Below are 27242 nucleotides of genomic sequence, written 5' to 3'. Positions count from 1 at the left end.
GTTTGCTCAATTTATTACCTTTCTTTTCTAGTATTACTGAAAATTTGCTTTATACTTAATTGTCCGAAAAAAAAAATAGAAACAAAACTTGAATTGTTAGAAAAGTACTTGTCTGAGCTGGTTGGAAAATCTATAGCAGTTTGTCTTGCTGTAAGTCTGTTTTTTGTAAGTCGTGCCTGTTATATACTGGGAATTACTTTATTCCTCACATAGTACACATAAAGAACGTAGCCTTGTCAGAGATATGGCGACCAAACTACATCACTTGGCTCGAACACACTGTCCATGTGATTGTCCAACACCAGGGCTTGCCAGGGATGCGGCTCCACCCGTCGGCACAGTGGGGAACGTTCACATATAGTTCCGGACACTACCACTATGCGGCTGCACCCGTCCGCATCCGACAACCGAAACCCCAACTAATCACTGACACAACAGTGCCTAACTCAGGAACTGGTTTATTATTACTTGCTGTATTCTGATACTGTTAGGATGTTTGTCGTGCCAGGAAAATACTGATTGCTCATGAACCGGAATTTTAGCTTTGTGATTACTCTTATATTCATAGATACGTTCCTACCATGTGAGGTATGTATCTCTTACACAATTCTGAACTTCATTACGTAGGGGCAAGAATTTTTCCGTTCTATGCCTCGCTGTTTGGACCTAACATTTTGTAGATGTTGTACGCACGTTTTAAGCTTATAATTGTTTTGTAGGTGTTCGCACCATCCGAATGATGAGATTAAAGGTTTATCACAATAAATGGTACCATTACGTAGACACTGCAGATATCGTTCGGTATCCTTGAAGAAGGCAGGGTACGTTGAGTTCAGTATTGTATTTGTGCCAAAATTAGGCAAGCAATGCTAAGAAATTATAAAATGGTCAACATGGGCTGAAACAAAGCGTGTGCTGACCTCTTTGCACTGAGGCTTGGTGCGAGTGCGTTCTGATGATTCTGTCAATGCTGCTTATATAGGACCCACTGACAATCTATAATTGGGAATTTGTGAACTTATCGATGAACCTTAACCTACAAATGCGAAGTATCATACCGGATACAGTAATTCAGGTAGTAGCTTGTATCTGTATCTCAAGTGCTTGCTGCCCGAGTAATTTCTATCACGATACAATTGCAAGTTATCTTTGCCCAGACCTGCTCTCCGCGCTCTCCACATTACGAGCCTGCACCAGAAAGTGTGGCAGTGTTTGAGAAGGATGGTTGTGGCTTTTCAAGCTGGCACTCACGCCACTGCAATTAACAAACCAAAGAGGAATTTACTTACATGTATATCCACCTATACTACGGCTTCAGAGTTTCTGGTTAACAGCTCTGTTGTGTACCAGAATTACGCAGAGAATTAACAATCGCCTATCAAGGATCACCAATTAGCCACATAGACCTTTCAACATGCATTGTAAATAGCAAAGCGAAACTCCTTGCGGAAGCGTTCCACTAAAACCCTACATTGGGAATCATCAGTTTTGGTTTCCGTGCAGTTGCTTAAACCAGGCAACAAAACAAAATACACGCTTATGTTTCGATTAGCAAAAAAGCATACGAAATAAATTCATGGGCATCACTTCAAGGGCGATATTCGTGTTATAGCTCGTGATCTCTATTGCTGAAAAGAGTTTCTTGGTTTTCAGATAAAGGATTTTTGTAACTCGGAGGACAAAAGCCATAGACACAACAAGTTTGCACCTAACATGCACAACAAGATCTGCAATGGCAAGTCCACCTGGGACGTCATCAAGCAGAACGATGACTTCATGGGGTACGTGTGCTTCCTTCACGATGAGCCAGTCATTGACGCAGTAACGTGGAGAGCTGGGCCAGTTGGAAGAGATGTATTTTTGGGTCAGCGCGAGAAACCAAGGCAGCGCAAAAAGGAAAAAAACAGCGGCCGGCCTGTGTCCTTGTTTTTTTCTCTGATTCAAAGAACAAATCAGTGGCGCAAAGGCAAACCTAGCTTTGGCACAATGATCTTTGGGGTCTGGTGCTGTCGCAGTGTTTATAACCGTAAATTTCTACTCATATAAGTTTATTATAGGACGCTGAATTTTTTATTAATTATGGAAACATACAGAAGGGTCCTATCATTCATGAAGCTTTATTAAAAGACACATGCGCGTGCGCAATAAAGAACAGATGTAATATGCTTGTAGTCAGGTAGCCACCGTAGGTTCTACGTCCTGAACAGCTATTTGAAATAAAAACTGGACTTTTTGATGTTTATAATTGTTAAAATGATGACCAAAATCAGATCAAGGTTAACGCGGGAGCAATTGTTTCCACAAGTGCACTTGCCTTTACACGGCGACACATGCTTTCCTCGCCACAGCATATATAGGTAGGGTAGGGTTCTTCTGACGGGGAGAGGGGTAACGCGGGTGACTGCCGCAATGAGCAAAGGTGTGTTAACTAACTATGGTGGTGTAGAATTGAGAAGAAATGAGTGTTCTCTACAAGGTCGGTGGCACGGCCGTCTGGCAGCAGGCGGGTCAATGGCGTGCACAGCATCCTTCTATCACCGGCTTCGCTGGTGGTCGTGGGCTATGGTGTCTCTGAAAGATATAACATAGGCAGAGGCAGAAACCGGTGCTCATGAAAAAGAAAGTACATAGCAAATAACCGAAATACAATAAAGAAATAAAAAGCTAGTAAAAGGAAAGGAAAGCGTTCTTGCCTATTGCTTAAAATTTAGCATAGCGAACAGATTCTAAAGCTCCCTTCCAAACGTTTATGCGTGCTCGTTGCCATGTCCTGAACCTACGAATAAGGTATTGTGAATAACTATGAGTCTCTGTATTTTCTTCCTCGTTCACAACAGAAATTTGTCCGTAAGATTCAAAGTTTAAGTTCATCACAGTTATGACCTGGTTGGTTGAAATGTTGATTGAAATGTTGTTGTTGGTTTAAAAGCTCTTTAGCTGTATCTGGGCGATGTGCGTTTAATCTGACCTTCATTGATTGTCCCGTTTTATCGATATATTGTTTATTAGGGAAGGAACATTCAAGTATGTAAACTACATCCGATCTTGTACAAGTAAAGGTAGATTTGACTTCGTGGGTTTAACTATTTGCGGTGCTTTTAACTTCTATGTAACATTGAAGGTGCCTACAAGTTTTGCACAAGGAGTTATAGCATGCTTTCAATACGGGGGAATGAGATTTGCTGATATTTGCGTGCACTAACATGTGTTTAAAGTTTTTATTGCGGCGATAGGTAAGCCGATAGGTTATCGGGGAACGCTTTTCTGCAACGCTCGTTACATTACAGCATTGGTGGCGTTTTCTTAGGATGTTGTTCATCTTTGGGAGAGCATTAGAATATTTCGTTCTCAACTTTGCCGAATTGTCAGATTTTGGTGTAGGCTCTTTCTTAGCTGATTCCGACTACCTGTCCAATCTTGCCACATCATCAGAACATCCATCGAGAGTAACTTGAGTATAGTTTGATTCTGCTAGCTTTCGTTAAGGTCATTTAGGTTGTGGATATAATCGCTATCTTCGCTGCAGATTATTCTTGTTCGTTTCGCTTGCTCGACAAAAATTCCTTCCTTGCAGTGTCGCAGGTGATGACTGTTGTCAAAATATTGCTGGCTATCTGTACGCTTCTGGGAAAGGGTCTTTCTCAGTTTTCCGTTTTCTGTGTAGACCGTCGTGTGGAGGAAGTTGATTTGACTGTGAGAGTGGGCGAGCAGTAAATAAAATACTTGCGTGAAAGCGATTCAAATGGCTAATTAAGTCAGTTACGCGCTTGTGCTTTGTTTCTATATTATAAATATATCGTCAGTGTAACAAAAATAGGCTTGGCGTTATAAAAGGCAGGATTTCAGCAGGTCTGTTTTAAGCTGCCCCATGAGAATGTTTGCATATGCGGGAGCGAATGGTGTTCCCATGTTAGTGCCGAAAGTTTGCAGGTAGTGAATAGAATCAAATCTGAAATAGTTGAGCGTGAGAACTAACGTGAGAAGCAACAGGTAAACTTCAGGAGCGGGCGCTTGGGGATTGACTGCGAGGTATTTCGATACAGCTTTCATTCTTTCCCTCATGGGTATGTTAGTGTAAAGGGCAGAAACATCCAAAGGAACTAGAATAGCGTGGTTTCGGTTAGTGTTGATGTCGTGGGTAATTCAAAGGAAGTGCGGCGTGTCTTGAAAGAAAGACAGCAGGGTGGTGGGGATGTTTGACAGAGGTTGATTTCAGACTTTACATTGTCTCTCGGTAGGAGCATTTTTGTTAGACAATAGGCCGACCTGCTATTCCTGCCGTAATTGTTTGTTCGGCAGGAACATTATCTATTTGAGGAAGAAGCTGAAAGCGGCCTGCTTCTTTGTTCTTCTGCGTCATGAAGGAATATACACGGGTTGAATCTCATAACTATTCGGAAGGGAACCAGTTCACTTCGCCTCATCTGATAGGTTAAATTAATTACGGGGTTTTATATGTCAAAACCACTTTGTGGTTATGAGGCATGCCGTAGTGGAGGACTCCGGAAATTTCGACCACCTGGGGTTCTTTAACGTGCACCTAAATCTAAGTACACGGGTGTTTTCGCATTTCGCCACCATTAGAATGTGGCCGCCGTGGCCGGGATTCGATCCCGCGACCTCTTGCTCAGCAGCCCAACACTGAGCAAACACGGCGGCTTCATCTGATTGGGCAAAAGTTTGCTCGTGGCAACGGCCGTCAGGGATAGCGAGGGGGCACCACAAATTATGCTCACGTCACGCATCTGTCAATCATTTCCAAAGCGAAACCGAATTTGGCTGAGAGTGGAAACGGCGAAGGGGTAGTTTGCTTTAGGTTCCGTTGCTGCGTCTTGGCTGCTGGCTTGCGACCCAGACCACGCTGACCGGTCGCACTACCCGGAGACACGCGGACGTCACGCGCGCGTGCGTCGGTCGCTTCGGAGGCTATTACTTGCCTTTGTCGTCTGCTTGGCGTTTCTCTTTCGCTGTCGAACACGGTTGGATTGCGATACGCGTTGGAAGAAGTGATGGATAATGAGTTGCACCAGCCCTGCCGGCTTTTTAAGTAGACCTTTTGCAAGCTACAATATCAATTGGAGGAGACTCGGGTGCAAGCGTACGAGTGGTCATTCCAAGCAGACGAAGCAATTTTGCACTGCGGTTCATCGCCACCGGACTGCAGCTCCCAGAGGTCGGTTGAAGGCGAAGCATTCATCTGCATGGCCTAGATATCTGTTGCTGACACTGTCCACGAAGTTGCTATCGCAATTACTCTGTTGGTCGGTAGAAGGGCTAGGTGGGCTTTCCCATGACATACATTTCAAAGGCAATGCTAAGGAGATATTTGCATGGTGAGATCAAATTCCCAGTTCGATCGCCAGCATGAATAGCTCGCAAATCGCTGTTCAACAATCAGAAGGGGTCAACCTAGGCTGGTCCAGTGCTTCCTTCGTTAGGCTGAGAAAGATATACAGTCAGGGCGGAAAGATATTGTGGAGATCTCTTTTTTTTGGCTGCCTTTTTATGTCTACTTTGGGAGTGCCGCACTTTGCTCCTCAATTCGACGGCTTATCGCGCACCGTCAGCACCACGCTCTTTGATTTTACTTCGCGCAGGCAATGCAGGCAACCATAATGTTCGATTTAAAGTTCCATTGCTTGTGCACACAATGTGCCGTGAGACAGATCGCAGGGATGGCGGCAACGCCTACGGAGAGCGAGTCATCACCGAGCCGATGACGAATGGCGAAAAAAGAAGGGAAACTAATATAGTCGGCTAGTAACGATGACCCTAAAATCCACTTGACGTTTTTGTCGTGCTCGCTACGTTACGATGTGCTGGCAGCGCATTCCTGTTGCGTGCATCGTGCAAACTCCTGGTAGCAGAAGACATAGCGCTGCGCTCCGCCTACACATTTACGCTTGCGGTACTGTCTGTCCCCTGAAAATGAAAAAAGAATGACATAATAAATTACTTCTTCACTGCGTAAACATCCGGCACCACACATTTATACTTTACAACTTGCTGTATAATTTTTAACTTATATTTTTTATTTAATACCCAGCAGAAGCTTTCTGCACTTCCTCGCTCGTCATATGATGATATACACTTCCCAGGTAGCGCCCTGTCGATTATTGGTCGCGTCCTCCCTTCTTTCACCTCCGGCTTGGGAGTGGAACCTTTACTGACGTAAGCGGTGAAGTGAACGGTTCATTTTCCCAACTGTTATAAAATTTAGCCCGAGATCACGTGATTAGCTCACTGAACAGCCGATTGGGTATTGTGCTTTGCACAGTATTATTGTAGTCTGAAGTTAGGCTAGAGTCGAGATTTTTGTAATCGGTGGTGTTACTCAGTTGTTTCGAGGCCTCATTCTTGTACTTCTTTACAGGCCAGATTACAATACTGCCACCTGAGTCTGCTGGTTGTTTACAATACCATTCTTGTCCGCAAGTTCCTTAATAATTTGGTGCTGAGCGGGAGTAAAGCTTTTGCCTGTCCAGCAATGCAGCGGTGAATAAATTCCTTGGAGATTAGCTTTCTGTACAAATCCAGGTCTCGCCACTGTTCGGCTTCCCCTGTCCACGTCCTAGATGGTCTAACCGAGTCTCCACTATGTTTACCTGCTTCTAGCCTATCGAAAAATGACTCCTAAATGTCGTTGCGTCTTGGAAACTCTGTTATATCTTTGTGGAGTTAGTGTTCGTTTACTGCGTTGTTCATGGGAGAAAACGTTAGACTACGTTTCAGGAGATCAAATTCATTGGGGCTTAGACTCTGGGATATGGCTACTACGCTGCTGCAGTGCTCTGAATTCTCGCTTGTGGCACTATCGGAGGAGCTATGTGGTGTAAGGGTTGCAATAATTTTCTTGGGTGGATCTGCAGCTGTAATATCTTTGTGCTGGTATTCGCCTAGCATACTTTCTGACCTAATTTGGACGAATTGTTCAAATTACCCTTTTTTTTCGCTTAGGATAAATCGTCAAGCTAATTAGTAATTATCGTAAGTTGTTCACTGCAGAGTTTATCCGGAATAGAAGAGAATAGACGAGAGCGATGCATTTTCCAGGACAGTATTCGACTTCCATAGTAGCCTGGAGAATAAAGAACCGAGGGCACACCTTACCTTAATTGTGATACCTTTACGCATTTTCCGCTTTTTCATGCAGCTAGTGTCAGCTTTTAGGTGAAATCTGTAGTTTGGTTGGCGGCAAGTTCGCGGGATTGCAGGAAAGGGTGAGATTCGCTGGGTCGGGTGGTACCCGCAGTGCCTAGCAGTCATTTCTGTTTGGTTCGGGCAGACGTCCGGGGTGAACCATCTTGAGGTGGTGTATTTTGCGGGTTAGTTTCTTGTCGAGGCCTGCATTGACTTCTATGTGTCTGTTTGGTTGTTAGTGTATGTAGCTCCTTGCTTGTGGGCATGCGTATGAGTGGGTGTTGCCCAGGTGGTGCTGGTTCCGCGTCCACCCTCTTTATTGACGCGTGTCGGTTTCCACCTTCTGTGGAACTTGCATTCGAGCTAGTGTTGAAAATTTCAGGTGTTTCTTTTTGTGATGTAGCCGACTGGGACGGAGGCTTTAGTGCTGTTTTTGGTGCGTCGCTTTAAAAGAGTTCCTGAGCATATACTTGATTTTATTTGCAATTATCTTGACGCCATAGAAATTATGATGTAGGCTGTCCCAGGTGAGCAGCATGTCGGGGTCCTGGTGTAATTCAGCGTGGTACATGATATCCACGATTTCATGTTGAAGAACCCCACCTATACTTACTTTGCCAAGGAAATCGTATGTCGCCTTGAGCTGCATCGTTGGCTCCTGCTTTTACATTGATCTTCTTTTCCTCATCCCCATGGTGCACACACGTGATTATATTAGAGGGTATATATATATTTATATATATATATATAGATAAATATATGTATGGTTAGGTGTTGGATATGCAGATGATAGCGTTGGGCGCAGTGACTGGCGAGGGAAAAAGAAAGACAGCGGGCGAGATGAGTTCCTGCGAAGCGCATACATGCTTCCATAGAAGTCGTGTTAACCATAGGATTACTATGTGTCACTGCTGCATTTTTGGTGGCAATGGTGGTTAGGGACATGCTCTCAACGCGCGAACATTGAGAAATAGTCCATTGATGCCCTATCCTCAGCTCCTAGGCGTCCCCTTGCATGACGGCGCTCTTCGGTGCGAGGCCTATCTCATACAGCAGGCCACCCTCCTGACAGCTAACGGCTGAGACAATGCCAGGAAAGTGCAAGCAGTAGCGCTGACCAGTTATGGAGCTTTACGCAGCCTGCCATCTGGTCATCACGCGTACTTCAGGTCAGTGACGAGAATCCCTGCTGATTTGTATGGCAAACCCTCACCGACACAGCTTCGCTACGCTTGTCTGGCAGACCGACATGTGAACCCAGGCAAGCCATTCCAGGAGTTGGCTGCCGACGTTGAAGGCCTCAACTTGAACGCACCACCAAGCGCTACTTTTAGCATGGTGAACTTTTGCTTAACTGAGACTTTCATCGACGCTATATAAGATCCAGGTTTTCACCATTGGAAGGGTATCGCTAAACTACACACCTCCGGGCAGCAGTTACTTGGCCTTGGAGATACAATTCATTGGTGAAACACTGGCAACACGCCCCTTCTGTTCCAGCGAGGACTACGACTAACGTAAAACCTTAAGTCAGCATTCGGAACAACCAGTTGTACTCAAAGAAACCCTTGAGGCACGCTCCCACGAGAGACACCACCAACGTTTATTTGTAGACCCTGATGATGCTCTTTTTCAACAGTATCGGTGGCACAACAATCAGAGATATGGTTTTTCCGAGGTAGCAAACATGTTCTGGTATCTTTTGCAATTGCTGCCGAAGACATGGATTCATTGGGTTGCCTGCAGTTGCGTTCTCATTGCCGCAGCCACTTCTAGCTTTTTCCGGCTGTGGCTACTGGACACCATCTTTTCACTGATATGCAAGTTCGGGACAACAGCTCAGACGTTGGTTGACAGTGGGGCCGCCGTCAGTGTGTGGTACTCCACATGAGCATCACGCGTGCATACCTTACTTGAACCTGACTCCATAGCATGGCTTCTCTCGTTCAGAGGGCCTGGTGATAAAGCAGCCGGAGGAATCACCCTTAATGTGAGCGCCATCGAACAGACGCTTCCCGTAGAATTCACCTTCGCATAGAGTACCGTTTGGCCACTTGTCCTCGGCTGTGGGTAGGGTAAATAAGCAGTGTGTAATGAGGAAAGGAAGAGAATAACATCCCGATCATCATCAAGAGCGGAGGGCACGAGATCGGTGCTCGAACACCACCATCTTCTGCTCCCGACGTACTGTTCCGAGCTACCGCTTGTTTGTTGGACTCGTCCTATAAACCTCTTTACATTTGGTGGATCGTGCTGGGTACGCACATCGCCGACACCCTGGAACTCCAGTCCCACACGTTGCACTCGACCATGCAAACTGACGCTGCCCAGTCGCAACCATCTCTCCCGGCCGCCGTTTGCCCTAGCCGGGTTAGCCAGCGAGATCCCCAGGTATTTTCGGATACGGAAAACCGGGACGTCGAGGAATGGCTGTGGGCCTACGAAAAAGTTGGTGTATCCAACAAGTGGGATGACGCTGCTAAGTTGACTACCGCGAACTTTTACATGGCTGGCTGGGCGAAGCTGTGGTAAACAAATGACGAATCAGAATTTCGTAACTGGTCCACTTTTAAGGAGGCAATACCTGCCGTTTTAGGTCGACCTGCCATGCGGAAGTTACGCACCGAGCAACGGCTGCGCACACGAGCAGAGCAACCAAGTGAAACTTCTACCGCCTATATTGAGGACATAATCGATCTCTGCAGGCGCGCCGATGCCTCAATGAGCGAAAGTGCCAAAATACAGCATATTATGAAGGGTGCTGACCACTATGTCTTTCAAATGCTTCTTGCGTAGTCTCCTGACACTGTGTCTGAAGTGGTATCTCGGTGCCACAGCTATGACGAATTCAGAAGGCAGCGGGCTCTCGACGTTCATCTCACACGTACAATCGCCTTACACTCACACTCACATCTCACATCACGCGACGTTCATCTCACACGTACAATCACCCACTCGCTGCACTGGACATCGTGCCTGACCAGTCATACCTTCTCGCACAAATGAAAGAATTTGTGCGCGAGGAAGTGGACCGTAAGTTGTTTCTCCTGCCGTTTGCTCAGCGTCAGGAGCTTCCAAAGCAGCAACAACTGCAGCTACCAATCCCGTTGGCTCCCGTGCTTCGACACGTCATCCAAGAACAGATTTCCGAGGCCATGCCGGTGCCCATTCAGCAGCAACCAGTCGCCGCGCCTAATAGTTACGCTGCGTTGTAAAGCAGCAGCAGCTTCAACAGCCCTCACCATTCCATGTTGTGCCGTATGCTGCAGCCCCAACTGCAAATCCCTGGAGAACGCACGACAACCAGCTGATATGTTTTGCATGCTGTGGCCCTATTCATATCGCCCTATTCAGCCACCGTCACGCGCCAAGATACTCACACGCCTCTTCACTGATCTACATGGATCGTCCCGGCTCTCTTCATGAAAGTCCGGGTCCCCAATCAAGCACGTCTTCACGTGACTATCCGCAGCCCAACCCTCGTCGCTCACCTTCACCCTGACGCCGCTCCTTGTCGCCCATGCATCTTCGACCAGCCCCTAAAAATTAGGGAAACTAGCTCCCGCAGTTCATGAGCTAAGAACTGCGCTGTCGAAATGCTCATGTCTTCGAACTTTGCCGTCGAATATTGTCGAAGTTTTTCTAGAAGGCACCCGTGCATATGCTCTTATTGATTCCGGTGCTGCTGTTTCTGTTATAGACGTCGCACTTTGCCGCAAGCTTCCAAAGGTAACAACAACTCTTGACCACAACTCATTCGCTCTTACGTATGGAGTGAATGGAGACCCTGTTCGGTCTATAGCTGCCTTCACTGCTCGACTTATTATCGCTTACGAGCACTACATTGTTGAGTTTCTCGTCCTTTCAACCTACTCGCATATCATACTTCGCTAGTATTTTCTGTCCTATAATAACGCCGTTATTGATTGCGCCAGATCGGAACTTGAGCTCTTCCCGTTGTGTGAGCAGTCCTACAAACCCACTCATCAAGCCGCACACAAGCTAGTCGCAGCAGAAGACACAGAAATTCCGCCGACAGCAGCTGTTCTGCTCCCCGTGTTCTGCAACAGCATATGTGATGAAGTTGCATTCTTTGAGCCATCACACCTCCTTCTAAGTCGGAAGCCACTTCTGCCTTATACGACCCTCTCTATTTCGAATGGAACAAATGCTCTCTGCCTCACAAATCCTCTTCCGTACCACATCAAACTGCTTAAAGGTGAATCCTTTGGATGCGTGCAACCCATTGATATCGGACAAATCTTGCCCGTGCTGCAAGATTCAGCTCGACTCCACCTCGACGTCGTCAGTGCAGTTAATCCTTCTGATGTACCAGCTGCCGACCTATTCGATTCGTCGATCGCAGACGGACTGTCACCATTTGAACGCTCTGCACTTCTTCAGCTGCTATACCAGTTCCGCGACTCTTTAGATGTTGCCCAACGTGCCAATGGCCGAACTTCTACCATTGTGCACAGCATCGACACCGGCTCCAACTCGCCAGTGCGACAACGCCGTTACCGTGTTTCCACCGCGGAACGTCAAGTTATTGCTGACCAGGTTGGCGACATGCGTAAGCGCGACGTTATTCGCCCATCACAAAGTCCGTGGGCAATCCCTGTGGTTCTCGTCAAAAAAAAAAATGGATCGTTTCGCTTCTGCGTAGATTACCGGCGCCTAAGCAAGGTCACTCGAAAAGACGTGTGCCCTTTACCTGAATTGACGATGCCCTTGATTGTCTACAAGGTGCCGAGTTTTTTTCGTCGTCAGATTTGCGTTCTGCGTATTGGCAGGTGCCTTTAGCAGAGGCCGACCGTTCAAGGACAGCTTTCGTCATGCCTGAGAATCTATATAAATTCAGTGTCATGTCCTTCGGCCTCTGCAATGCTCCTGCCACTTCGAGTGCACGATGGACTCGGTTCTGCGGGGTTTGAAGTGGCACATGTGTCTCTGCTACCTCGACGACATTGTTGTCTTTGCGCCAGATTTTGCAACCCATATCGAACGCCTCAACCATGTCCTGATTTGTCTGAACACACCTCAGCTGCAACTAAATCTCAAGAAGTGCCACTTTGCTGCACGAAAACTTACAATTACCGGTCACGTCTTAGCACAGGATGGTGCGCTTCCGGTTTGTGTGCAACTTGGCCTCTATAATTGCGCTTTTGACCCAACTTTTAAACAGTGCCTCCAATCTCTCGTTATGGTCTTCTGAGTGTGACCAAGCCTTCTCCACCCATCGCCGTTTACTGACGTTACCACTTATACTGCGCCACTGCGATCCTACGGCTGCAACCGAGTTGCACGCAGACGCCAGCGGTGTCGGCCTCGGTGCTGTTCTCGCACAACGAAAGCCTGGGTTCGCAGAGTATGTCGTCTCATACGCCAGCAGAAAGATCCCAAAGGCTGAGTAAAATTATAGCGTCGTCGCATACGCCGGCAGAGAGATCACCAAGGCTGAGTCCAACTATAGCATCACCGAGAAAGTATGCTTGGCAATAGTCTGGGCACTTGCCAAGTTGCGCCCTTACTTATATGGCCACACGTTCGATTTAGGTGCGGACCATCGTGCATTATGTTGGTTGTCTTCGTTGAAAGAGCCGTCAGGTCGCCTGGCCCTCTGGGCTTTTCGATTTCAAGAGTTTGACAGCCGCGTTATATATCGTTCCGGACGCAAGCATGCCGATGCTGATGCGCTGTCGGGGTCACCACTATCCACCGAAACTGCGTCCATATTCACTTTACACCACCCATGGTCAGCTCTTGACCTCGCCACCGTATCCTCTGCACACCGCCTCGATTCCTGGATCGCTTCGCTTCTTGATGTTTTATCTGAGGCACCCACCCTTTCGACCACTCGAACACTGCGACGCCAAGCTTCGCACTTCAGCATCCGTGATGGCCTCTTGTACTGGCTCAACTACTCGCCAGAGGGTAGGAAGTGGCTCCTAGTTATCCCCAGAACGCTGCGCTCTACAATCTGTGCGTCCTTTCACTCCGACCCGCAGTGTGCTCACGATGGTGTCATCAAGACCTATGAACGCTTATGGAAAAGGTACTACTGTCGCGGCATGTTTTGCGTTGTCCGCAAGTTCATTCGCGGTTGCCACGAGTGTCAGCGATGAAAAAAACCACCGCATCCTGCAGCAGGTTTATTACAGCTCGTTCCATGCTCAGGCCGCCCATTCGACCGCGTTGGAATTGACATTTATGGTCCTTTACCTTTGACCACGGTGGGAAACCGATGGGCTATCATTGCTGTCGACCACCTTACACTATACGACGAAACCGCTGCTCTTCCCACGGCGACAGCACAGGACGCCGCTTCGTTCATCCTCATTCGTGTTGGGATTCGACACGGTCCTCCTCTCGAACTCCTCAGTGACCGTGGCGGCGTAATTCAAGCACTTCTCCACCAGCGAAACATTGTACATGCTTGCAATAGCTGTTACATCTGATCAATCAAACTGGGACCTGTTTCTTCCATTTGTAACATACGCGTCTAACACCGCTGCGCAAGTTACAACCAGGTTTACCCCTTTCTTCCTTCTGTACGGTTGCCAGCCGACGCACACTTACGACACGTTGCCGCCATACGCACCAGATGCCTCAGATTGCACGCCCGTGTCGGAAGCCACCCGTTACGCTGAAGATTGCCGACAACTAGCCAAGCGCTTTACTTCAGCCGACCAACAACGCCATAAAAACGCGCGCGATCATGACAACTCTCCTGCCGCAACATTCGCTCCTGGAGCACTTGTGTGGCTGCTTGTACCACCTTGCGCCCCTGGCTTGTCATCCAAACTACTCCCAAATTATCAGGGTCCCTACCACGTCGTCGAGCGTACTTCTCCCGTAAACTACGTCATTGAACCCCTTACGCTGCAAGGCGACCGTCGTAGACGTGGACGTGATGTTGTTCACGTAGACCGCCTCAAGCCGTACTTCGACGCTCTTGTCCCCACCTGTTAGATCGCCAGGATGGCTCCTCCTTTCTCGATGGGGGCAATTGTAATGAAGAAAGAACGAGAATGACATCCCGATCATCATCAAGAGCGGAGGGCACGAGATCGGCGCTCGAGCACCATCTTGTTCTCCCGACGTACTGTTCCAAGCTACCGCCTGTTTGTTGGACTCATCCAATAAACCTCCTTACAAGTGAATAAAGCTCTCTCTTACGTCTGCGTCACGTATTCGCCACCAGTTGCCTGCCTGAAGTAGCCATTTTTCGTTCAAACGTCTATCGGTCATTGTTCCTCAATATCACCACAAGATTACCTGGCGAAATTGAATTCGGCAGCCTTGGTCTGGGACCTGGAGGGGTATTCTTTAAGAGTCCACCTTGTGGACTGCCCATTTCGGCCGCAGCTGATGTGCTGAGTGTTTGGAGCTGCGCGAGCGAGGTGGAGATGACCAGCCCCAGCCAATCAGCGGTGGTTGAAATCGAAATTCCACTAGGTGGACTCTTACAGAATACGCCGCGTGGATACCTGTTCTGTTCGCGCGCAACATTACCGGTGAGATCTTGTTCGAATCATCTGAGCTTTGTGTGCCGTTCAACGACCCTTGTCGCCACGGAGACTCCTCGCTTGTATGGATGGTCAAACACGTGTTTTTGTTCTTAACACTACCACCCATCTACTCAACCACGTCGCGGCGAACGAATCGGTGATGCGTCTGAAGTTTTTTTCGTGTATTCACCTGAATGGCGCCAGCTACTAACGCGAAGCCTGTCGCTTTGCGTACTAATGTGCTCCCATGGGAGCTGTTCTACTTGGCCGTGAAACTTTTGAACACTGTCTGGGAATCTTTAAAAGAATTTGGTAATCTATACCATTCCTGCATTGCACCCTCAACAGAAGAACTTCGCTGTCCACGGCTTGTGGAGCATCATATTGACACGGAACGACATGAGCCTGTCCGCCATCAGCCGAGCCTTGTATCGCATTCCGAGCACAAAATTATAAAAGACCACTTGAACGACATGTTGAAACTCTCGTTAATACATAATGAGGTTCTCGAATCTGGCAGCATTGATGCCCTCAGGTAGCAGGTATGGGTTTATGGACCAGTTGCCTTCACCCAATAAGATCACGTCCTTGTGAGGCCTGCGGCAAAAAGGACGTGGAACGTCCGAAGCCAAGGTCTGCGAGTGGTAGCGCTGGCTAACACTCCCAGCGTTCTATTAAGACACATGAATGCCCAAGAAAGTGGATGGGTAAACGGCGCCGCAGTAGCTTAATTGGTAGAGCATCGCACGCGAAATGCGAAGGTTGCAGGTTCGGTTCCCACCAGAGGCAAGTTGTTTTTATCTTATTATCGTTTCTTTATTTCGTTTATTAGGCGAAAGTAATTTCCGACTATGTTGTGCTTATTGTCAGTGTTTGTTCGCTTCTTATGATACGTTCAAGCAGAGTACTCTATCCCTAAGCTGGGATCCTCTTGTTTGTTTAGATTATAGAATGCTGAACAACGTTGCGTGATTGAACGTCTACCCTTGATGAGTCTCGATGATCCCCTTGTTCAAAGGAGGCATGTTATTTTACATCCTTAGGGCCACTTTCAGGCTATTGGCATGTGCCAACGTGGCATGTATCAGATGCGAGGAACGCAGGACGTGCTGTTTTTGCGCTCGATTGAATGCTAAATCCAATTGGCTTTTACGACTGGTGCGAGAGCGCTTGGAATGTTGGTCAATTAACAAAGCTCAGGTGATAACAGTATAAAAAGAGTCGGTGCAGTAGTATGGCTTCCACAGCTTGTTTTATATTGAAGATAAATTTGCTACTTTTGTGCACACCCCAATAAATGCTGCAATACAGTCGCAGCCAGAAAACAAGGGCAAACACGAAAAAAACGCACGGGAAAAGTAATCAGCCACAGGCTCATGCCGACTTAAAAATTGAGCACCGCTCTCCAGGCACTGTTTAGCAAACCTAAGTGGTTAACTGCGCGCACAGATGGAGACAGAGTGAGGAACAAAGCTGCTCGGCCCTGAGCTGTGTCCTGTTCTTCCTCGCTCTGTCCCCGTCTGTGCGCTTTTAACCCTTTAATGTGCTTTACCAATTAGTGCACCAAAGCATTCTTGCTTATTAAAAGTTTAATCAAAACTGTAATTTTGGATGCAAGGGCAGTATGTTTAATTATTTGCTGGCTCTAGGTTAATGCATGCTCGGTCGCTTAGCGCGATGCAAAAAGAAAGTACGTATCCAATCGGTGTTGATATCACACAAACTGAAGCTAATTAATACGAGCGCTTGCAACATGCGTTATCCTGAGAGGTGAAATATACGCTTGGCCGCACAAACTATCTTAAATGAGTTCTTTGATTCCGGCTTCCCCAATTGTAAACCAAACTCTTGTATAATTATGATATGAAGATTACTGCCACTTACTTTAAGCAGGTAAAGCGATGTAATATTTTGATTGACCGTTGCTACCCCATCTCCAAATTTAGAGTTCGTTCTTGAATTGCTTGATGAGAATGTGTCTTCCATGCTATGCTAGTTTATAGTTAAGGTTTGCTTTTTATGTACTTACATTCTAGTTTTTGCCTTCATCTGACTGAACATTGATACGATGGTGCGTTCTCTAGTTTCAGGCGATGTGTACATGCGATCTGTCTGTGTTAATATATTTACACTGTCATCATTTTCGCGCTAGCTTGTAACCTAAGTGTCTGTGGATTATATTAAATGCTCAAAGAATTAGTACATCACTGCTTATTAAATACGCGTCCCAATCATGTTTTCGATGTCAAGCTGTCCATCGCTGTTAATAAAAGGGGTGACTGCCTGCGTCCAGCTGCTCAGTGAAGAATGGCTGTCACGCCGCCTCTCCCTCCTTGAATAAAAAAAAATGGAGCCAAATCAAAGTCAAAGCGTTCAAGTATCAGAAACACCAATCCTTTGTGTAGCAGTGTAATAAAGGCAATACAACTGATTACATTCTGCACAGCATTCCTCACCATCATGATTACATGCCTGACAGTGAAGATGACCAGACGTGTTCATCCCCACCCCCTGAACTATGCGACTGTCAAATATACTGTCTCCTTGATCGGTTACCTTTACTATGACACTGTTTGCTAGGGAGCCTAAATCCAAGCACATGACTACCATATAGACTGCGCTGTATCCAGCGCCGGCGCGCATCCTAGAATCTGGCTGATCCTCGAAATAATGAGTAGTACTCTACACCAGTTTACTCGGCGATACACTGACAATGGAGATGCGCCAAACCCGCAACCTTAGGAAAGTTCGCATAGAAATGTTTCCTTCATTGAAAGAATCGCGCTCTTGATGACGTATATTTGTTCCAAGAGCACATATAGGGATAATTTTTCACATCACTGCGTCTTTCCATAGAAAATAAGGCCTGCAGCCGTGACACCTCGAAAAATCGTGAGAAAAGGTGCTGTGTTCATATGTGTGACTTTTCGGCGAGAGACCAGCAGCATATATCAGTATCAGCCATTAAATCGTAGTCATGGTCATAGTCAGTCACACTCAGGGTTTGCAAAAAAATTATCACTTTCCATGGTGGCCACAATGCCCTTGGGGCTACTGATATCCTCACCTGCCCTAACCTTTGTTGGCTGTTATCACATATTTACAATGTCGATATCTATTATTCTCAAGTGACAGGTGCGCTGTGTTTTCATCGTTGCCTTCAGTCTTCCTCCACCCAACATGTCCAAGCCCGTCTTGTTGCAATTTGATGAAATTCAGCAGAAACCTGGAACAAGCCTGCGAGCTGTGCTGGTCCTTGACCTTTCCAAGAGTATGAAGGTGAAAGCTTTTGCTTCCTACGCTATTTCATAATAGTAACTTTTTAGAATATTGCGCCAATGGAAAGAAAAGAGTTCGAATTTCTCAAGTGACATTCTAGATAGGTTTAGCGATTACTGGTCAGTAATTTCACATCATGACATGCTCTGCGCAAATATAAGCTCGAATAACCTTGTTTATTAGGCAATCTTGTTTTTTGAGTATACGTAAAGCGGAGTCCTTGGTACCATACCTGTACCTCATACAAGGGGCAGTGAACTACCCTGCTAGAGCAGCGATATGGTAATCTTATCTTTTTAAGGCTATTACAATAACGTCTACGCGGGCACATCCGCCGAACTGAACGACCCTAGGAGTAAATAAAAGAGTGAGCACGCAGTTTTCTGGCACTCAGTTACCCACCCGATTCCTCTGCGAATGAAAGGTGTGCGCTTTGATCTTGCCTAAAACTTTACACAGTGCCGCGGAAGCTTACATCTGTAGGCCTCCGCTGTCGGCTAATAATTCATTGCAATATAAGAACGTAAATTCTCTGTCTCATGAGGTGTCACGCTCTAAAGATTTCGACAGAATTACTTACCGCGCACCTCGCGGAAAGTTTTTCAGAACGATATCTCATGGTGCAAAAGAAAGCGTTTGCACGAAGAACTTTAGAAGCGAATATCAAAACAAGGTTACAATGCAGAATCCTGTACCCTAATCGATGCGAGTCTCATAGCTTTACAAAGGCTGAATGAAATGTGTTTCCATAATTGCTGTTGATGCAGAAGGAACTAGGGTTTCTCGACACCAGCGGAAGATAGCGCGCATGATTGGTTACATATATCATCCAACGCGCGGAGTATTGATTGTACTTCCTAAATATGTCAGGGAAATGGGCTTCATTGTCTTGTCAGTGGCGTGGGCAAGTGTAATATAAATTGTACAGGTTAGCGTGCCGAAACCATCATGTCGCTTCTCTAGACATCGTAGTGAGATCGCTTCAAATACATTTGCTCACTGTATTGCTTTTACGTGCGCCGGCGTGATTGATGGTGAGCTCCCGTGATGGGTGCAGGAGTCACATGGCTGCTGATATCGAGGTAGTGGGTACGAGGCCCTGAGGCCGCTGAACAGTGCATCGCCAGGGCGCTACATTGACAGGTCCTTGCTCTCATTTTCAGGCTAAGTTGTGAATTATGCCTGTTCACTGTTTGGTGGGAATGGATGAAGTCCACGTTATTGAGTAATGTGTTCTTTTTCTGGAAAAACACTCATGCAAAATTCTTCTCAGTTTTAGTAGACAAGGTATAGAGCAAAAAAAAATATTCAATTCGCCTTAAATTTGGTGTGTCCTAATTTTTTTTATTGAGGTGCCGACATCGAAGTTGATTGCGCTGTTCTGGACGTGTGATTTCTCCTTGCCTTACAGAGAAGCCCTTTATTGTTGTCCGAGTTCGCTAAAACTATCATCAGCAGCAGCAAAGAATCGAGCGTTATCGTCATTCCAGCGCAGAGTTTCACTGTTGTTGACACAGGGAGGCCGCGTATACCGGGGGCATGAGCCATTCATTGTCTTACGTGACGGATAGATTTAATTTTGCAGGCATTTAATTTCGAACATTCCCAAACGACAATACCGCGCGCATGCTGCTACCACGCCACGGAGCAATCTGAGACGTCGATCGCAAACGACATCAGCAGACTGCCGTCTCACCGTCACTGACGTCGTTCTCTCCATCGCAGCCGAATGTTTATGTAACCTCATTAAGAAACACAAAGACGTCAATCATCAAAAGAATTGCCGCGCCTGAATCTCCAGTGGTGAACCATGCGCCCACTACAAGGAGCTTTGGATTAGGGGTTCCACACATTCCACCCCAGCTAAAGCTATGTAAAGGCGACGAGTAGTGCGTACTCCTCAGGAAAAAGCTGCCTACCGCGAGCGTCAGCGGGAATTGACTCGTGAACGAGTTCTTCGTCGTACAGCCGATACAGAGCTGTGCGCTACAGAAACCTCACGCGCAAAAAAAGCACTGGGAGAACCTTAAGAAAAAAAAGAACTCCTAATGTATTCTCACCACGCGATGCACGCAAAACCAAAAATGAGCTTAAATAATTGTGAAACAAAATATTTAGAGCATCGACTGCGTGCGAAGTTTTACTTGCATGGTGCTCCACTCGGTGTAACCAACACTGCTTCGCCTTTTGACCGTGTTCACGGACTACAAAGGTCGGTGATTTTGTTGGCCTTTAACTGCCTTTAAAGCTACATGTAGAGGTGCCTTTAGTGCTTCTCGATAAGCCGCATGACCTGCCCCGGCTTTTTTATTCTGTAGGGAACTTTCTGTTGCACTAGTGATGCCAAATTGAATTCAATCAATTATATTCCCGCCTTCCTAGACGACCGCATATGCCGGACAATTTCTGCATTTAATGTCGTCTACGTTGCAGGAACACAAAAGACTGGGAACCCTAAAAGACGTTCTCGACGGCTTCCTCCCGAGTTTGCTCGACGACTTGGTGCAGCTCGCCATCGTCACGTTCAGCACCGTCGCGAAGGTCCTGCACCCCATGATGGCTGTCAATCACCAAACGGTAGAAGGCTTTCGAGATGCCGTGAAGAACATGTCGCCGGTGGCCCGTACCTGCATTGGGTGTGGACTTCAGCGCGCTCTGGAGGTACGCATTTATGTCGTCTTGCATTACCCGTCTTTTTAAAATTTAAACAGGAGATGTCCAATATAAACAGCGATAGTGTTAATCATTCCTATAGAAATTAACAGCGTTTGCCTCCAACGATAACTACCGATATCATTTTCTTTGGCCTGGTAGTTGTAATTACTAATAAAGAAATCGAACGCTTCCTGTATGTACGAAAAGTAGTAGCTAGCCTGACGCAATAGACCAGAAACACGTTCTCATTGTGTTTCTTGGGCATACCTCGCGGGGATTAGAAATGCGCTTTCCCAAAACCAACAGGCACCAGGCTGAAATCCGTCATATTTGCTTCGTTAACTAGCGTCCCTGCACTATTTTTTGTGTAGTATTATTCCGTCGATAAAAGTGCGATAAAAGCATTGCTGAGCGCGCTATGGTGTATATGCAGTTGAAAGCGTGCAATGGTGCGCCGGTGATTGCAGTTCAATCTCGTGCACTCAACCGCGGAAAGCAGGAAGGAAGCGTGCCAGCTTCTGCCGCGCCCAAAGCTTCATTCAAGGGAGGGTAGAGAAAGGGGAAGGCGTGTTCTACTCCTGGCAGCGCGGTTAGCCGAGCGCGTCCGGCCGCGTATACTGAAAATATATTCCGTAGGCGCCGGTAGGATTAGAGGGGGGGGTGGCGGGGGCAGTCAGAGATTGGTGCCCATTCGCTCTCGCCGCAGGCCACTTCCGCTAGCATGGCGGCCCCTAGGGACGCGGTCTCCGCCGCTGCCTCCAAAATTTAAGTTTACTTACGTTCCGCCGCTGGACTGCCGACACGGTGAACCCGATACAGTTCTATGATGCAGCAGTGGGCACTTACAACGGTTTGGTGATAGGAGCGCGCATCACTTGCATTGTGATGTATGCAAGGCACCTGAAGAAACGTGAAACGCCTCATGAAGCGTCTGTGCAACGTTGCGCTAAGCTTGTGTGCAGGCATTTGACAACACTACACCTCGCTGCCGAAAGCCTTGTCGCTCCGTTTTCAACGACGCTGAAAAAACATTCATGCGTAAAGCGCACACGAGCCAACGAAGTGGAAGAAGACGGCAGCGTTATCACGGGGCCATGTGTTCATGTTACAATTCAAAGTGCATATTTCCGAGAACACTAGTACGATCAGGTAAGACTTAACGCTGCATTCTTTACGAGAAGCACGCGCTTGTCCAAAACAATTCCCTTCCGCACAGACTTACTGAGTACATGCCACACAGAATGAGAATTGCGCATATATTTGCAGGTGTGCGTCCATAAGCTTTCAAAGCGTGCTTCAAACCATAAGCACTTTCTTGCTGCCTTGCCATGCCTCTTGCCTGAATTACATGACCATACTAGCGTTCTGGAAAATACGCACTTTGAATTGCAACAAAAACTTGCTGTGTCGTCGTTATTGTTGTGGCCTCAAAACATGGCTCCATAATCCAGCCGCCGTCTTCTTCCTTCTCGCTGGGGCGCGTGCCCACTTTCCACGCGAGTGCTTTTTCAGCGTCATTGAAAATGGATCGCCAGGCTTTCGACAGGCTGGCGTAGCGTTGTCAAAAGCCTGCACACAAACCGTGCGCAGTGTTGGATAGGCGTTTCTTGAGGCATTTGAAGTTGCTTCACGTTCCTCGGATACACCAAAAAGCAAATGTCCCGCGCTCCAATAATCAAATGGGTGTCAGTGCCCTCTGCTGCATCGCATTCAGCATGGTGGCAGGCCATTGTCGGAGCGTAAACAAACCTAAATCTCAGAGGCAAAGTCGGAGGCCGTGGCCCTGGGTGCTGCCATCATAGCGGAAGTGGCCTGTGGCGAGAGCCAATAGAAGCGCAGCTCTGACCCCACTGCTCCAAGATGATGTGTTCTCCATACACGCGGCCGGGTCGGTGTATCGTTAAACCTATGTGTGACGAGTACAGAATCCGTGCTGCGCTGTCCTTTCGCGGCGTACTTCGAGTTGATACCAGCGGCTGCACGAAGGTCTATTCGCTCGCTGCTGCTGCCGCGTTTCCGCGCTTAACAGCGTTTTGACAGCGAGTTTCTGCGGTCATCGAGTGAGATATCTTCACGTTGGCTTCTGCGAACGTGACATCATGCCTCTAAATATGTAAGTACGCGTATGTTCTCAAGCTTATACGGCCGGTATTGTGTTATACGGCCGGTAACAAGTTCACCTTGCTGTCGACTAATTTGCTATCGCAACTGATCCTTAGCCTTTCGGGCGAAACTGCGGCTTTTTTTTACATACTAACGATTATTTACTTGTTTATTCATTTACAGGCTCAATATTTGCCCAATATTTTTACTCTCACTTCTAAGACATAGTAGACAGACATATGATTGTTTAAATGATATTGCGCGACATAAAAAACGACACGGACGTGAAAGAAGACGACACACCAAGCGCTTGGTGTGTCGTCTTCTTTCACGTCCGTGTCGTTTTTTATGTCGCGCAATATCATTTAAACAATGGATTACCAACTTGCCCGGAATGCTGCTCACATATGATTGATGAAGTTTGGTTTATACAATGAAGCATGAATTATGTACATAATGCAACTATTTCAATACGTGCTAATTTCGCATGAATATTAAATGTATATCTCCATAACGATATTTGTTTCCACATAGCAGACATCAAAAATGCTAAGCAATGTCTTCAATACGCTTGCTACATATTGGTAGGGAAATGAACAATGTTACTAAAAGATAAACGTACAGGATAAAAGCACCAATTTTCTCGATAATTTATGTAAGTGAACGTGTAGATGATTGTGAATGAAAATAAATTATTTAGTGATTCCATCATATTTATAAGGTGAAGAAATCAGGTTCTGATAGCGGGCTAGTTATTGATATGGCTAGTTCAACTCGCGCACACCACAGAGAAACAACGGAAAGTGTAAAGGTGTCGTTAGTGCAAAAGCAGTGCGTTATGTGCATGTCCATACGGAGTTTTGTGGGATGTAGAAAAGAAAACCTATGCTGAGGCGCCTATATTTTGTTTGTTGTGTTAGTGTAGGCATTTTCCGCAAGCTCATTTTGCTCGAAGCGTCGATGCTGCGTGTTGCGGTTGGGAATGTGCTTAGTCGAGAACGCTCATTAAGACTAGGAATGTCCTAAAGCACCCAAGGTCAGTTGAAACTGTCGACACCTACATTTGACCCGGGCGATGACCTGACGGGCTCAAAATTGGAGACGTTTGGGGAGACATTTGTGTTTCTAGGTTGACCTAAGATTGCGTGGTTTAAAGTTGTGCCTCTATGGATAACAGCAAGTTTTTCGTGAAGGTTTCTTAAGTTCGAAAGAAGTCGCAATGTTCTCACATACAAAAAAGTTTGATGCATGAAGTCTACTAGTGTTTGATGAAAAGGTCATTTATCTAGCGTAATAAATTAAGAGGGCGGCCTAGTTAAGACTGTCTGCTCAGAGTTGCTGAACAAGCGCGTTATGAAATTGCGTACGGTACCACAACGGCTATGTCACGTTCACCGCATTGGCGCAAGGACCGCTAGGTGGCGGTGCAATGCTGGTGCGAGGGGACGGCTAGAGACAGAATAAAGGTATACGCGAACGCGAAATCTCGGACGCGGCACCTCCTCTGGATGAGCGAACCAACAAGGGGCATCGGAACGCTATAAGGCCTCGCTTGAGAGATCGTAGATTTTCATTAGGTGGAGCAGTTGTCTCCTGGCATTTTTCTGCCGAACACCAGCCGCTTATTTCCCACCACCGACCTTCAATAAGTTGTGTTATCTTACGGACACTGGGGCAGAGGGGTGCGTAATCCCTCCTACGCTGGAGGACCAGCGCCGACGCCTCACAACCCCACCTGTCACCGCCGTGAACAGTACGAACATATGGACCTATGGACAAACGCCTGTCACCCTTGACATCGGCTTGCGAAGAACACCCAGATTAATCGTTTTGATAGCGCGAAACGTGTGGCAATTATTCTTGCGGATTTATTCTGGCATTTTAAGCTTGTGGTCAATTCCCACCGTAGTCGTCTACTGGATTACGAGACTAACCTATCGGTTCAAGGCGTCACATCCCGTTTGCCACTCTTGCGGCGCGTACAAGCACATGCCAAAGCCTCTCTACCACGTTCTTTATTTCTCGAAGAGTTTACAGATCTCTTCCGTGTGCCTTGTTTTGAAGACCTGGTGCATGACGTAACCTATCACATTGGGGTTTAGGGTGTACTAGTTCTCTCAAGTCCTCGTCGTCTTGCTGCGGACCGTTACTAGATGGCGCGGCGGCAAGAATTTTAACATATACTCGAGCTCGGATACGTGCGCCCATCACCTGGCCCATGATCATCACCGTTACACATGGCCCCCAAGCCAATCGTTGACTGCAGACCGTGCGGTGACTACTGCACCCTCAACATATTGACAGTACCGGATGGGTACCCCATCCCAAGCATTCTGGACTTCCCAAGTTGCTGCATGGGTGCACAAGATTCAGCAAGATGGACATAGTCATGGCATGCCATCAAATACCTCTGGAACCTTGCGATGTACCAAAGACAGCTATAAGAAGACGTTTGGCATGCTAGAGTACCTCGTGTTGCCATTCGGTCGGCGCAACACCGCACAAACGTTTCAACAATTTCTTGATCAGGATCGCCGTGGTTGTGCTGCTGTTTCGCATACATCGACGACATCCTCGTCTTGCGCGCTTAAGCAGACGACCACGCACTTCACTAGCGCCAGGTGTTTCACCAAATACGGGAGTACGGGCTAGTCGTGAACGGCGCGAAGAGCGAGTTTTGTGTCAGTGCACTGAACATTCTTGGCCATCGCATCGATGCCCGCGTGATATCTCCACCTGCGGTTCGTGTAGAAGCTATAGTGCAGTTTCCACGACCTGCGACCACAAAGTAACTAAGACAATTCTTTGGGCTTAGCTAGTATGATCGGCGGTTCATCCGTCGCTGCGCTGTCCCCTTGCGACCATTTGACGCACTCCTGCCCGGTCACATAAAAGCAAACGGTCCCATCTCCTTTACAGATGCCGCTGAGAAGCCTTCGAGTTCCATCAAGGAAGCTTTCACCAACGCGACTCTATTTGCACATCCCATTGCAATGCCCTGATGTCACTCACAGTGGACACCTTAGACGTCGCCGTCGGTAGAATGCTGCATCAATCGGTCCATAGTGTGTGGCAGCCGGTGACATGCTTCTTGCGAAAGTTCTGTCAAGCCGAGCGCTGATATAGCACTTTCTCTCGTGAACTGCTGATGGCCAACTCGGCCGTAAGGCATTTTCGGCGCCTGCTCCAAGGTCGGCAAATTTACATCCTACCTGACCACAACCAATTCTGCCCCCACTTCCCGTGAGATTCGTTAACTTGCCTGCATGTTTGAATTTACGAGCGACATTCAGCATGTCAGCTACACAGACAACCCAGTCGATTTTGCAGCTATGGCTAAAGCACAGCGAAAGCAAAGCGAACTTCAGGCCTTACGACTGAAGGATAGTTCCCTCCAACTTCCAGACGTCCACTTTCCAGATAGCGATATTGCCTTGGTTTGCGATGTCTCTACAGGTTGTCCTCGCCGCTACGTTCTGTGACAATTTCGCCGCACCGTCTTCAATGCCACACATTCCTTGTCGCATCTCGGTGATCGTATATCTGAATACTTCGTTATTGCTCGATACCTGTGGCCGCGCATGATTATCGATGTCCGACGCTAGACGTGGGCTTGTGTCCAGTACCAGCAAAAGAAAGTTCTGCGCCACACCATCAGTCCGCTGGGAACCGTAGGGCCTTCTGACGTGCGTTTTACCCACGTGCACATCGACCTGGTGAGTCCATAAGAAGGCTTCCAGAACAGAGGCCTGTGGAACACCTCATGTTACATTCACAGTTGAGGACAAAGTGGAATTAAATGAAACGAATTGCGAGCGAGAGTTAAGAAAGCTAGATATCCAACCGATCAGTAGAGTATGATTTAACATTGCGTTTAGTTTACTCATTAGCTTGTTGTGTATAGCCGTGTCGAAACCTTTAGAAAAGTATACAAACAACGCATCAGTTCGATTGCCAATATGAAGATTTGTAGCAATGTCATGTGAAAATTCTACCGGTTGTGTTGCTGTGCTGAAACCACGGCGAAATCCGTGTTGTATGTTGAAGAGAATTTTATTCGATTTGAGGTATTCTATTATGGGCTACTGCATGATATGTTCTAGTAGTTTTCCGGAATTGGAGGCAAGCAGTACAGGTCTATAGTTAGAAAAAAAATTGCTTATCACCAGTCTTATACAGACGCAGGACCTTGGCTGGCTTTCAAGAATGGTGGACGATGCCTGAAGTCAACGATTTGGGAAATATGGCCGCCAAATGACGTGAAGACAAGAGAGAGTATGTTACTAGAAAACTGTTCGGAGTATTGTCAGGACCAGTGCAATCCCTTGTGTCTAAATTGAGAATCAAGTTTAGGATGCCGTTTTCACTGATTACCACATCGCCGATAGAAAGGCTAGGATTAGTGTTTGAATTAGTCATGATTAGTATTTGAAATTAAAAAGGCCCACTAAACTTGAACAAGGACACTCCCTCACCAAAACAGGAATTGGCCTTCCTGGTGCAGTATTCGGCCACAACATGCCTAATTGAATGATCTCCTCAATGAAATGGCCC

General features: G+C 47.0%; 1 protein-coding gene across 3 annotated transcripts in view; it reads left to right on the top strand.

Annotated features, from left to right (window-relative positions):
- LOC135907512 (calcium-activated chloride channel regulator 1-like) overlaps positions 1-27242 on the top strand; it is a 135788-nt gene that overhangs the window by 21876 nt on the left and 86670 nt on the right. For 2 of the 3 annotated variants that reach the window (XM_070520901.1, XM_070520900.1), the window contains exons 4-6: positions 1654-1781; positions 17816-17930; positions 20364-20591. In XM_070520901.1, coding sequence (XP_070377002.1) covers positions 1654-1781; positions 17816-17930; positions 20364-20591 — 471 coding nt within the window. Of the gene's footprint in view, positions 1-1653; positions 1782-17786; positions 17931-20363; positions 20592-27242 lie in introns of those variants that run through there. The other variant, XM_070520902.1, reaches the window with a different exon arrangement.

Source organism: Dermacentor albipictus, chromosome 6 (assembly GCF_038994185.2).
Source record: "Dermacentor albipictus isolate Rhodes 1998 colony chromosome 6, USDA_Dalb.pri_finalv2, whole genome shotgun sequence".
NCBI classification, from domain to species: Eukaryota; Metazoa; Arthropoda; class Arachnida; order Ixodida; family Ixodidae; genus Dermacentor; species Dermacentor albipictus.
This window is presented reverse-complemented; position numbering and strand designations above follow the sequence as displayed.